Source organism: Sinocyclocheilus grahami, unplaced genomic scaffold (assembly GCF_001515645.1).
Source record: "Sinocyclocheilus grahami isolate Dianchi unplaced genomic scaffold, SAMN03320097.WGS_v1.1 scaffold305.1, whole genome shotgun sequence".
NCBI classification, from domain to species: domain Eukaryota; kingdom Metazoa; phylum Chordata; class Actinopteri; order Cypriniformes; family Cyprinidae; genus Sinocyclocheilus; species Sinocyclocheilus grahami.
Window position 1 is genome coordinate 341,240 of NW_015505484.1, and position 13,083 is coordinate 354,322.

At 35.8% G+C, this 13,083-nt stretch overlaps 1 protein-coding gene across 1 annotated transcript in view; it reads left to right on the top strand.

Annotated features, from left to right (window-relative positions):
- LOC107601404 (calcium/calmodulin-dependent protein kinase type II subunit gamma-like) overlaps positions 1–13,083 on the top strand; it is an 86,366-nt gene that overhangs the window by 31,169 nt on the left and 42,114 nt on the right. Inside the window, exon 3 of the mRNA XM_016293569.1 lies at positions 9,232–9,291. Coding sequence (XP_016149055.1) covers positions 9,232–9,291 — 60 coding nt within the window. The remainder of the gene's footprint in view (positions 1–9,231; positions 9,292–13,083) is intronic.

The following is a 13,083-nucleotide window of genomic DNA, read 5'->3' on the forward strand; positions in this document are numbered from 1 at the left end:
ATAATTATTTGTGGGTCTTTTTGCATTGGGATTTTTCATAATGAAGACTTAACTTAAACCAATGAAATATTTTTGGAGCAAAAAAATCCATCCAAAATCCAATTCTTTTTTTTATTATTTTATTATAATATATATATATTATAATACATTTTATAATATAATTTTTTTTTATCAGTTCGTGCATTTCCTGGGAATTAAATTTATGACCGTGGCATTTCTAGCAGCATGCTCTTCTGTTTGAGCTACAGAAACCTACGAGTTGTGTGAGCGTAATGCATCAAGGCGGTTAGTGAACAGGCATGTTGTCTTGAGGTTGAGTCTAGGGATTTTTGGATGAGTGTGTGTAAGATCCAAAGTCATGACAGTGGCTCATTTATTTCTCTGAGGATGAGAGGACCCGGAGATTGTTGCTATCCACATGGAGTCCTCAGCACAGGATGTACAAATCAATGTATTTCACAGGAAAGCACTCTATTGTAATGGAGCAGGTGTGCACGTCTGTGCTTGGACATTGAATCGTGCGTGTGCATAAGTGATTCTCAGATGAACCGGCGAGGATGCTTCCCTATGGATAAAATAATTCAGCAAGCTTTACTTTTTGAATTTCCTGTTTATTTAAATACATCACATTGTGGAAGTAAAATGGGTTTTTATGTTGACTAAGTCAGTGGATGATTGTCAACAGGAAGTGTCATTGGTAAGAGGAGATTTCTGCTCTACCCAGGATTATTCATATTCATAGAGTAAATGAATGAGTGAAGGAACAATGGAAGGAAGGCATCCTGCATGCCATCTGAGCTGATGAGGTGACACACACGCACAGGCTTACAGTGCAGATGCTCACACAAGGGAGTTGTGATTTTGCTTCAAGTACATGTCTCATGTAATCCTTTCTCTTACACACACACACTGCCTCTGGTGATTAATGGTGCTTTTCACTGTAGTATGTCACTGTACTAATTCAGTCTTTCTATCCCATTCCTTCCAATTCGTTTCCAATTCCAGTTAATTCACTTCCAATCCAGTTTCAGTGCCAACTTGAATTTGAATTCCAATTTACATTTTTCAATTTCAGTTCAGTTTCAACTATTTGCTTTATTAATACCTTATCTTTCAGTTACATTGTAATTTTATTCATATTCAAATCTAGTTCCAGTTAATTCACTTTCAGTTGTGTTTCAATGTCTGTTTAATTCCAATTTCACCTGTTTTGCACTTCTCTTTTTCTGAACCTTATTTCAAATGACTCTTTATGTACTGTCTATTCAGTTCATATTCGATTCCAGTTCCAGGTGATTCATATTTGATTCAGTTTAAATTCTTATTTCCTTTTTGATTTTAATTTTGAAACTATACACTGTAAAAAAAATTCGGTAAAATTTACGGTAAAAAAACGGCAGCTGTGGTTGCCGGAATTTTACCATTAAAAATACGGTAGCAACGTTTGAGGTTTTACGGTTTTAACTTAAATTTACATTTAAATACCGTAATTTCATTAACTGATATAATGTTAATATACCAACCTACTGAAGTACTGAAATCTGTTTTGTACCTTTGTAATACACTGATAACCACCAAATGCAGGTGGGTGATGAGAAAGTCACATGATGAACCAAAGCCCATCACAAGCAGCTTTTAAATAATAACATATATAGAAGGTGCACAGTGTCATTCACACAAACACCAAACACCATCATGGTAACACGCATGAAACTGAAATAATGCAATAAACATTCATTTAACAACATTAGGTGTAACACACAACCCTAATATACAAAACTGATAAGAAAAAACTAAGAAACATAGTTATTTCAACAAAACAACATCAAATTTGAAATGTAACACAGGGAATTCTGGGAATGTCAATTTACGGTTATTCACTGTAAATTATACAGTATTTTTCACTTCCAAAAATGGTATACTACCGTAAAATTTATGTCCAATACATGTAATGTCCAATACAGTTTTTCACCGTATATAGTAGGGGAATTTACCGTTAACCATTTAACAGGTTTTTACTGTAGCATTTTTACAGTCTTTTACCGTTAAATTCACGGTCATTTTTTACAGTGTAGGCCTAATCGAGTTTCCATTTTCTGTGGCTTTCTTTCCTACACCTTTTTTTCAGATCAGTTCTTATTCAGTATCCATTCAAATTATATTTTCAATTCTAGTTTGATTTTTTTTCCCATTATTAATGGGAACAATTAATTTAATAATGAATAAATTTTTGATGCCAGTAAATGAAATGTCATTTGATCATTTAAATTTTTGATTCTGGTTTCGATTGTTGAATTTGAAGGATCTTAATTAACTTGACAAAGAGTTAACATTTCCATTACACATGTCATTTAAAGCTATTTTGAATATTAGAGCTGATTTGAATATATCTATGTGCACATTATCTATGTGCACATTATAATAAAAGATGTTTCACATTCAGTGCAGTCTCAGTGTTTTTGTTCCAGTGTTTGGCCTCCTCTCTGTAACCTTTCAGTGGCTCCCTTTTCCCCCATTGTCTTCCTGTCTGTCCTGCTCTTATTCACCCTTTACACAGAATGTCAGGACAGAGGGCCCTTCCTATCTCTACCCTGCGTTTAATTATGCATCAGATTAGAGGGCTGTGTGTGTTTGTAATACAATTACTGCAGCATGAGAGTGTGTTATCTTCCGTAGTGAAACTGAAGTAGTTTTGATAGCACCACACTGATGTGTCTCTGTGTAATATAGAAGGGAGTTTCCTTTCCAGTTACTTTTGGGACCGTGAAACTTCCGAGATACAGTAAGAATGTATTTGCCATTGATGTATTCAGCCTTTTGCCTTAGTGGACCTTAATCAGTCGGCATGTAAATGAGGCTGTGAGGAATAGTAGATCAGTCCTTTCAGTGGATTGTACTTTTAGTCAGTGTGAAACTTTGTGCAGTTTTTATATTTACGTATTTAGCAGACATTTCTATCTAAAGGTATAGTTTATGTATTCCCTGGGAATCGAACCCATGACTCTGGTGTTACTAGTACAGGAATTCACAACTTATTTTACTTTACAAAACTGGTTTTCTTTTACTCTGATAACAAAAAGATTGCAATTGGATTGATGCTGTATTAGCACTTTGAAGACCTGGTGCTCACCTTTTGCTACTACTTGAAGTATTTTTTTCAATGCAGTGCATTATCTTGTATGTTTTATGTATGAAGCATAAATGTAGGCTGTGAACGTAAACATAAATATCATGAGGAAGGATCTAGAGTTTAAAGCTTTCATTTTAATGCTAAACCAGTTCATACAGACAGTAGTCATACATTTTTCTAGTGTGGGTGTGATGTAGATATTCTGAAGCCCTGAATTATCCTCACTTTATGGCTGTTTTTCGAGATGAGCAGAAATGGAGAACTGAAAGGAGGAACATCAACTTGTATATTATATATTTTTTGCTAAATATAACATATGTATGTTATATTTAGCTATATTGTCCTGCCATACTCTCTACCATGTGCTCTCCCCATATACATCTTAGTTTTCTTAGTTTTCTTTGCTTCAGCTGCTAGTTTGTAGGATCACATGGGTTCATTGTGCCTCTGTGCTGATCCAGTAACAGGGCTTTGGTGTCATCTTGGCACTCTTCTGCTTCTGCGGTTGGAGTGTGTGTGGTCAGTGTTGGCCAGCAGTGAAAGGGAGGAAAACAGTATTTATGCCAGTGGCATGCTAAGGGTTAATCTTCCACTGGGTCACAGGGCAAGATGGGAGAGGATGTAATCCTGTTAGCTTGGAGCATGTCTGCTGTGTGTGTGTGTGTGTGTGTGTGTGTTTGCATGTGTGAAAGGCTAACACATAATCTAGCTCAGAGAGAAAGAAAGTCAACAAGACAGAATGGGCTAGTGATAACGATTTTTTTTTTAAAAGCAGGAGTTCTGGACCATAGACAGCACAATATGTGGAAAATCATAATGGATGCATGCTTGCGCAATCAAATAACACATTCAATCAAACCAACGACCGAATCAAAAAGGGCACTTAGCTTCCAGTAGATGTGCTTGTTAAGTTGATTAGATGGTGTGTTTTGTATTACATGTCCTTTCAAAAGTGCCATTTTATAAAATTTAATAATCGGACAGAATCATGGTTTCAATGGGTTTTTACAAAAGCACAACATTTACATAAAAAAAGTTCTATATTTGTTTCTATAGTTCAGTTCCCAAAACCTTATCTACCTTCTAATGGAGCATTTTGACTGAAACCTCATAAGCGAGCAATTTGGAACACTCTACATAGGCAGCAAATCGTTTTTTAACAATTAATTTCAACAGACCTGGATGTTATCATTCTCCTGCATGCTGGTATTGACCTCTCTGTGAATGATACATGCAATTCTGCCTTTAGAGTTTGACAGAAAGAAGGTGTCTTTTATGCTGCCTACATTTTGGAGCAGTCTTCATGTCAAGAGCACACCTTAAAATGCTGCCTACGTAGGCAACCCACTAGGTTTTGGACCAGAGCCAGTTAGGAGGTCAGCTAGACTCTTGCTTAAGCACGTCAGATTAGACCGCATTAATATTTGTAGGCTGACTCAAGCTGATGTGTTTATTGCAGAGACCTGGGTGGATGAAAGCTGTCAGTATTACATTGTCCATGCCGATTGCACATGCACATGCACATGCAAGTAGTGATGTGGTAATATTCGTCTCACTCTTCTCTTCATATTGGCAATTGTCACTCCATTTCTGATTGCTTAAGTAATGACACAGTTTCTAGGGACAGAGTTCAGAAGTGGCAGGTTTGGATGTGATGATGTTTCATGTACGTGGTGACGGCAAAGCAAGATGACACAATAGTTTCAGCCGATGCAAGTTAACTTAAGGACATGACTTGTCTGAGACCTTTGAGATAGCCCTGATATTAACTTGATATTTATGTAACCGATTATATTTTCCAACTTGGTAAAGGTATTTTTATCTTGTTGTCAAGACAAGAAAGCAGATTAGTGTACACTAATGATTAATTCATATTTTTTTACAACACTTTTCACAATACATACTGTTTCAAAGCATGTTTCTACATTAAAAGTAATAGAAAATGTCTTGAATTAACTGTATTTTTTTACTTTATTTATTTGGCATGACTAGCTGAGTGAAAGAGAAATATGCATTAGTGTGTCATGTAGTTTGATACATTTATGCAAGAAACAAGCAACACTTTTTGCCAATGAGGTAATTTGTCAATTTAAATGTAAATTTATCAAGTTTTAAGGATGTTTAGATCTTTTAGAGCTGGAAACCCTAATACAATTACTGATTAAAAATAAATATTATTTCATGCAGTTAAGTTTAAAGCAGGTTTAATATTTGATCTGCAAGGATCTCGTAAGCTGGTATAGCCTGTCTGAGTATAATCTGTCAAAACATTGTTTATTTGACATTAAAGCCTATTATTTTCTTCTAAAATAGGAATCGCATCCAGTTTCACTGGCCTCCAGCAGTGCATAGTGGGTGATTTTTACATTGAGAAGATGAATAAACCCCAGTCAAGACATTGAGCTGCTATTTAGACTCCTGCGCTTGTGGTGTGTGTGTGTGTTGCAAGTGAGAAGAAATGAGCCCTCGGGCTTGTTTGTTTAATTTGAACATTCATCCTTCGAGCTCACACAACCATATTAGAATGTCAGGGCAGAGGGCCCTTCCTATCTCTACCCTGCGTTTAATTATGCATCAGATTAGAGGGCTGTGTGTGTCTGTAATACAATTACTGCAGCATGAGAGTGTGTTATCTTCCGTAGTGAAACTGAAGTAGTTTTGATAGCACCACACTGATGTGTCTCTGTGTAATATAGAAGGGAGTTTCCTTTCCAGTTACTTTTGGGACCGTGAAACTTCCGAGATACAGTAAGAATGTATTTGCCATTGATGTATTCAGCCTTTTGCCTTAGTGGACCTTAATCAGTCGGCATGTAAATGAGGCTGTGAGGAATAGTAGATCAGTCCTTTCAGTGGATTGTACTTTTAGTCAGTGTGAAACTTTGTGCAGTTTTTATATTTACGTATTTAGCAGACATTTCTATCTAAAGGTATAGTTTATGTATTCCCTGGGAATCGAACCCATGACTCTGGTGTTACTAGTACAGGAATTCACAACTTATTTTACTTTACAAAACTGGTTTTCTTTTACTCTGATAACAAAAAGATTGCAATTGGATTGATGCTGTATTAGCACTTTGAAGACCTGGTGCTCACCTTTTGCTACTACTTGAAGTATTTTTTTCAATGCAGTGCATTATCTTGTATGTTTTATGTATGAAGCATAAATGTAGGCTGTGAACGTAAACATAAATATCATGAGGAAGGATCTAGAGTTTAAAGCTTTCATTTTAATGCTAAACCAGTTCATACAGACAGTAGTCATACATTTTTCTAGTGTGGGTGTGATGTAGATATTCTGAAGCCCTGAATTATCCTCACTTTATGGCTGTTTTTCGAGATGAGCAGAAATGGAGAACTGAAAGGAGGAACATCAACTTGTATATTATATATTTTTTGCTAAATATAACATATGTATGTTATATTTAGCTATATTGTCCTGCCATACTCTCTACCATGTGCTCTCCCCATATACATCTTAGTTTTCTTAGTTTTCTTTGCTTCAGCTGCTAGTTTGTAGGATCACATGGGTTCATTGTGCCTCTGTGCTGATCCAGTAACAGGGCTTTGGTGTCATCTTGGCACTCTTCTGCTTCTGCGGTTGGAGTGTGTGTGGTCAGTGTTGGCCAGCAGTGAAAGGGAGGAAAACAGTATTTATGCCAGTGGCATGCTAAGGGTTAATCTTCCACTGGGTCACAGGGCAAGATGGGAGAGGATGTAATCCTGTTAGCTTGGAGCATGTCTGCTGTGTGTGTGTGTGTGTGTGTGTGTGTTTGCATGTGTGAAAGGCTAACACATAATCTAGCTCAGAGAGAAAGAAAGTCAACAAGACAGAATGGGCTAGTGATAACGATTTTTTTTTTAAAAGCAGGAGTTCTGGACCATAGACAGCACAATATGTGGAAAATCATAATGGATGCATGCTTGCGCAATCAAATAACACATTCAATCAAACCAACGACCGAATCAAAAAGGGCACTTAGCTTCCAGTAGATGTGCTTGTTAAGTTGATTAGATGGTGTGTTTTGTATTACATGTCCTTTCAAAAGTGCCATTTTATAAAATTTAATAATCGGACAGAATCATGGTTTCAATGGGTTTTTACAAAAGCACAACATTTACATAAAAAAAGTTCTATATTTGTTTCTATAGTTCAGTTCCCAAAACCTTATCTACCTTCTAATGGAGCATTTTGACTGAAACCTCATAAGCGAGCAATTTGGAACACTCTACATAGGCAGCAAATCGTTTTTTAACAATTAATTTCAACAGACCTGGATGTTATCATTCTCCTGCATGCTGGTATTGACCTCTCTGTGAATGATACATGCAATTCTGCCTTTAGAGTTTGACAGAAAGAAGGTGTCTTTTATGCTGCCTACATTTTGGAGCAGTCTTCATGTCAAGAGCACACCTTAAAATGCTGCCTACGTAGGCAACCCACTAGGTTTTGGACCAGAGCCAGTTAGGAGGTCAGCTAGACTCTTGCTTAAGCACGTCAGATTAGACCGCATTAATATTTGTAGGCTGACTCAAGCTGATGTGTTTATTGCAGAGACCTGGGTGGATGAAAGCTGTCAGTATTACATTGTCCATGCCGATTGCACATGCACATGCACATGCAAGTAGTGATGTGGTAATATTCGTCTCACTCTTCTCTTCATATTGGCAATTGTCACTCCATTTCTGATTGCTTAAGTAATGACACAGTTTCTAGGGACAGAGTTCAGAAGTGGCAGGTTTGGATGTGATGATGTTTCATGTACGTGGTGACGGCAAAGCAAGATGACACAATAGTTTCAGCCGATGCAAGTTAACTTAAGGACATGACTTGTCTGAGACCTTTGAGATAGCCCTGATATTAACTTGATATTTATATAACCGATTATATTTTCCAACTTGGTAAAGGTATTTTTATCTTGTTGTCAAGACAAGAAAGCAGATTAGTGTACACTAATGATTAATTCATATTTTTTTACAACACTTTTCACAATACATACTGTTTCAAAGCATGTTTCTACATTAAAAGTAATAGAAAATGTCTTGAATTAACTGTATTTTTTAACTTTATTTATTTGGCATGACTAGCTGAGTGAAAGAGAAATATGCATTAGTGTGTCATGTAGTTTGATACATTTATGCAAGAAACAAGCAACACTTTTTGCCAATGAGGTAATTTGTCAATTTAAATGTAAATTTATCAAGTTTTAAGGATGTTTAGATCTTTTAGAGCTGGAAACCCTAATACAATTACTGATTAAAAATAAATATTATTTCATGCAGTTAAGTTTAAAGCAGGTTTAATATTTGATCTGCAAGGATCTCGTAAGCTGGTATAGCCTGTCTGAGTATAATCTGTCAAAACATTGTTTATTTGACATTAAAGCCTATTATTTTCTTCTAAAATAGGAATCGCATCCAGTTTCACTGGCCTCCAGCAGTGCATAGTGGGTGATTTTTACATTGAGAAGATGAATAAACCCCAGTCAAGACATTGAGCTGCTATTTAGACTCCTGCGCTTGTGGTGTGTGTGTGTGTTGCAAGTGAGAAGAAATGAGCCCTCGGGCTTGTTTGTTTAATTTGAACATTCATCCTTCGAGCTCACACAACCATATTACTTGTTTCAGTAATAAGCCCTAGATTAGCTTGAACCTCACCCCCACTCTTACAAACACACACATGATTTACAGTATCTTACCATGACAGGACCAAAGTCACAAACCTTGGATAACTTGGGATATATTTCTGCAGTCTTTGCTTAGGGCTTTGCCGATACAATCATATATTAATATTATTGTATATTATATAATATTAGAATTAAGTTTCTGCATGTAGATTGCATCTTTGTCTTTATTTAATTTTATTAATTTATTATTCATATTATGTATATCATCTCTCTGAATTGTTTATTCCCTCTTAACTCGCCAGCATTGCGGTTCACATCTATGACTCCTATGGAAAAATGTTCTCTCTTCTCGGAGGAGAGGACAGAGCTGCTCGCACCTCAGATGAGGTGTCCTTTTTATTTTATAGCTGAGAACAAGCCATCAGCCACCTCAAATATCTAACCTGCTTTTCTCCCTCTCTTTTTCCTCTGCAGATCATCAGAAACTGGAACGTGAGGCCCGAATCTGTCGTCTACTCAAACACCCCAATATTGGTGAGTTGGATCTTCATTATAATCTCTTTTTTAATTTTAGAGTAACAATAAAGCCATCAAAACTATAAATGAGAATATTTGAAGTATGGGATCATTTATGAGTTCTAAAAATGTTTAACAATTTCAGTTATTTTATCTTTGCGCTTCAAGATCATGACCCTTTGTCTAGTTTGCAGCTCTGCTCTTTCTAGTCATTCTCTCTACAAACTTTATAAGGTGCATCATTAGATGTTTTTCTAGTCCATCTCAGCCTTTAAAAAAAAAAATGAAATATTTATGCTGTGTTTATATGTTTACAAACCTTTATATCATTTTCATATCATCATACAAACTCTTTATATCATTTTGTAACAAAACATACAATATCATTCAAAAGTCTGGGGTCAATTAGAAAGAAATTAATTATTTTGTTCCTCAAGGATGCATTGAATTGATCAATAGTGACAGTAAAGACTTCCTATTTCGAATAAATTCTGTTCTTTTGATCTTTCTGTTCATCAAAGAATCCTACAAAAACATTAAGCTTCACAACTGTTTTTACCTTTAATAATCAGAAATGTTTCTTGAACAGCAAATCAGCATATTAGAATGATTTCTGAAGGATCATGTGACACTGAAGACTGGAGTAATGATGCTGAAAATTCAGCTTTGCATCACAGGAATAAATTACTTTTTAAAATATATTAAAATGGAAAACAGCTACTTGAAACTGTAATTATCTTTCACAATATTACTGTTTTACTGCATTTTTGATTAAATAAATGCAGCCTTGGTGTTCATAAGAGACATATTGCAAATACATTATAAATAAATCTTACCAACCCTAAACTTTTAAATGAGACATTCAATTTAGTCCAAACTTTCAAATGGTGGTGTACATGTGAGTTTGTCGCAGTGAGCATCTGCAGCTTTGTGAGTGTTTGTGTGTGTGTGTGTGTGTGTGTGTGTGTGTGTGTAAGCTGGTGGGACTGAATTAGGTTGAAGTATTTTTGCAGCAAAACATACCATGTCCTGCAGAACAGCCTCTCCCAAAACTCATTGTCTTACAGAACAAAATGAACTGTGAGGGGAAAAATGAGCTAATAAAGAGCAGAATTTAGTAGGCAGCAATAGGAGAATGAATAAGAAAGCAAAGAGGGAATTAGAAGGAGGTGTGGAGACAGAAAGTGGGAGAGACTGATCGGTAGAATGAGGAGAAGACCTAAGAGGGCAGAACACAATAAATTACTTTTTAAAATATATTAAAATAGAAAACAGCTACTTGAAACTGTAATTATCTTTCATAATATTACTGTTTTACTGCATTTTTGATTAAATAAATGCAGCCTTGGTGTTCATAAGAGACATATTGCAAATACATTATAAATAAATCTTACCAACCCTAAACTTTTAAATGAGACATTCAATTTAGTCCAAACTTTCAAATGGTGGTGTACATGTGAGTTTGTCGCAGTGAGCATCTGCAGCTTTGTGAGTGTTTGTGTGTGTGTGTGTGTGTGTGTGTGTGTGTGTGTAAGCTGGTGGGACTGAATTAGGTTGAAGTATTTTTGCAGCAAAACATACCATGTCCTGCAGAACAGCCTCTCCCAAAACTCATTGTCTTACAGAACAAAATGAACTGTGAGGGGAAAAATGAGCTAATAAAGAGCAGAATTTAGTAGGCAGCAATAGGAGAATGAATAAGAAAGCAAAGAGGGAATTAGAAGGAGGTGTGGAGACAGAAAGTGGGAGAGACTGATCGGTAGAATGAGGAGAAGACCTAAGAGGGCAGAACACCTGAAAAAAAAAAAAAACAGCAGAGCCATCGAGATGGGGGCGATGGCGACAAAGAAAGAGGTGAAGGTAGAGGGATGGAGAGAGCAGCAGAGAGAGATGGAGAGGAATAGAAGAGGAGTGGAGCTCTATAAATAACTGTGCTGAGGTGGGAGATGCTGGTGGGCAGCAGTTCAGCCCAAATACCGTCATTATCACCAATGAGCTCAGAGGTGAGCGAGTGCAAGAAAACCACTAAGAAGATGAAGGAAGACATGCCTGCTTGAGATTAGGGTGTATTATATGTTCGTTAATTGTTAGTAATCTTATCTTTCGGTTTGTGTTCATCAAGTATCAAATAATAAGAGAGAATAATTAAATGGAAGGGTCTCACTGGAATATTTGCTTGGATCATGGTTATTAAAAGATAAGCCATGTTTCTTTATTACATTTTCAACAAAATAATTACATTGTGATGTATTCTGTTATATTACTATGATAATTACTCATACCGTGTTATATATTTATACCCCTGGGGCCGTATTACAGAAACATCCCACAGTAGAATCCTGTCTTATCTGTTTGGTAACCATGGTGATTTCAGTAAGAATCTCATTTAGGATAGAAGACTTGAGACAGGGAGTTACGGTAACGTAATCCCTAATACCGGTATATATTTTGAGATTATTGCTTTTGCCTGCTTGGCTGATTAAGTTAAAAAAATGCACAATTCAAAATATATACCATTTATCATTTATTTTTCAGTATATTTGAGGGTTTTTTAAAGTGTTAAAATAGTGTAAAATTATTTCAGAAAATATTTGGCAGCATGAAAAAACATTTAAATAACACTTACTCAAACTCTTTTGAAAATTCATGTAATAATCAGGCAATAATCTTAAAAATAAACCTCAAATAGCTTTTAATGTGTTTGAAAGAAGTCTCTTATTTTCATCAACACTGCATTTATTTGATTTATTGTGAGAATGTATAATGTCAAACAACTTTTGTATTTTAATATATAAGCCATTACTCCAGTTTCTTCTTCTTCTTCTTCTCCTTCTCCTTCTTTTTCTTCTTCTTCTTCTTCGTGTTGAAAAATAGTTGTGCTGCATAATATTTTTTTGTGGGAAACGTGACAAAATGCTTTCAGGATTCTTTGATGAATAGAAAGTTCAAAAGAATAGTATTTGAACTTTTATGTTCATTGAATATTATATAACTCATCTTCCGCTGTTGTTTACTTGTCTGTAATTCTACTGTCTGGCATCTTCCACACCATTTTGAGTTGTATATCCCACCCTTGACCTCAACTTCACACTCTATTCAGGGTCTTCCTCCTCCATTCTCTCTGTCTCACTCCTTCCTCTTTTTTTCCCCGCTATCTCACCGTCTTTGCATCGGATGTGTTTTCTTATTCTCATCTCTGTTCCCCCTCAGGCAATGCCGTCCCCTTTCTCCTGCTCCATCACCTGTATCACTCTTTCTCTCCTTTACTTTCTCTTCTGTCGTCTCTCCTCAAGTGGACAGCTTGTCATGTTTTCTGCTTGGGCTGCACATAAGTGCTGAACAATAGAGCCAGTGAAGGAAGAGAGATGGAGAGAGAGAGAGACCATCTGATAGGTTAAAGAGGAGAGAGGACTGAGTGCTCATTGCTACTGGCGCAGTTGACACACTAATGTGTATTTCTCTTTCACTCAGCTAGTCATGTGTTTGTAAGTTTGTGTGTGTGTATATATATATATATATATATATATAAATATAAATAAAACACGCACGCGCGTGTGTGTGTGTGTGTCTGTATATGTGTGTGTGTGTGTTTTGTTAGGCACAGAAATTGAACACTACTAATAATAGTAATTATTATTATTAAATTCAAAATATATTAAGAAGGTGACACGTGTAATGATGATGCTGATAAATATAATAATAATTATGATTATTATTAATGCTATTAATATTATTATTAGATCAATTGAAAAAATAAAATTAGAGGTGAAATGAGTAATTTCTGTACAAACAAAATTGCAAAAAAAAAAA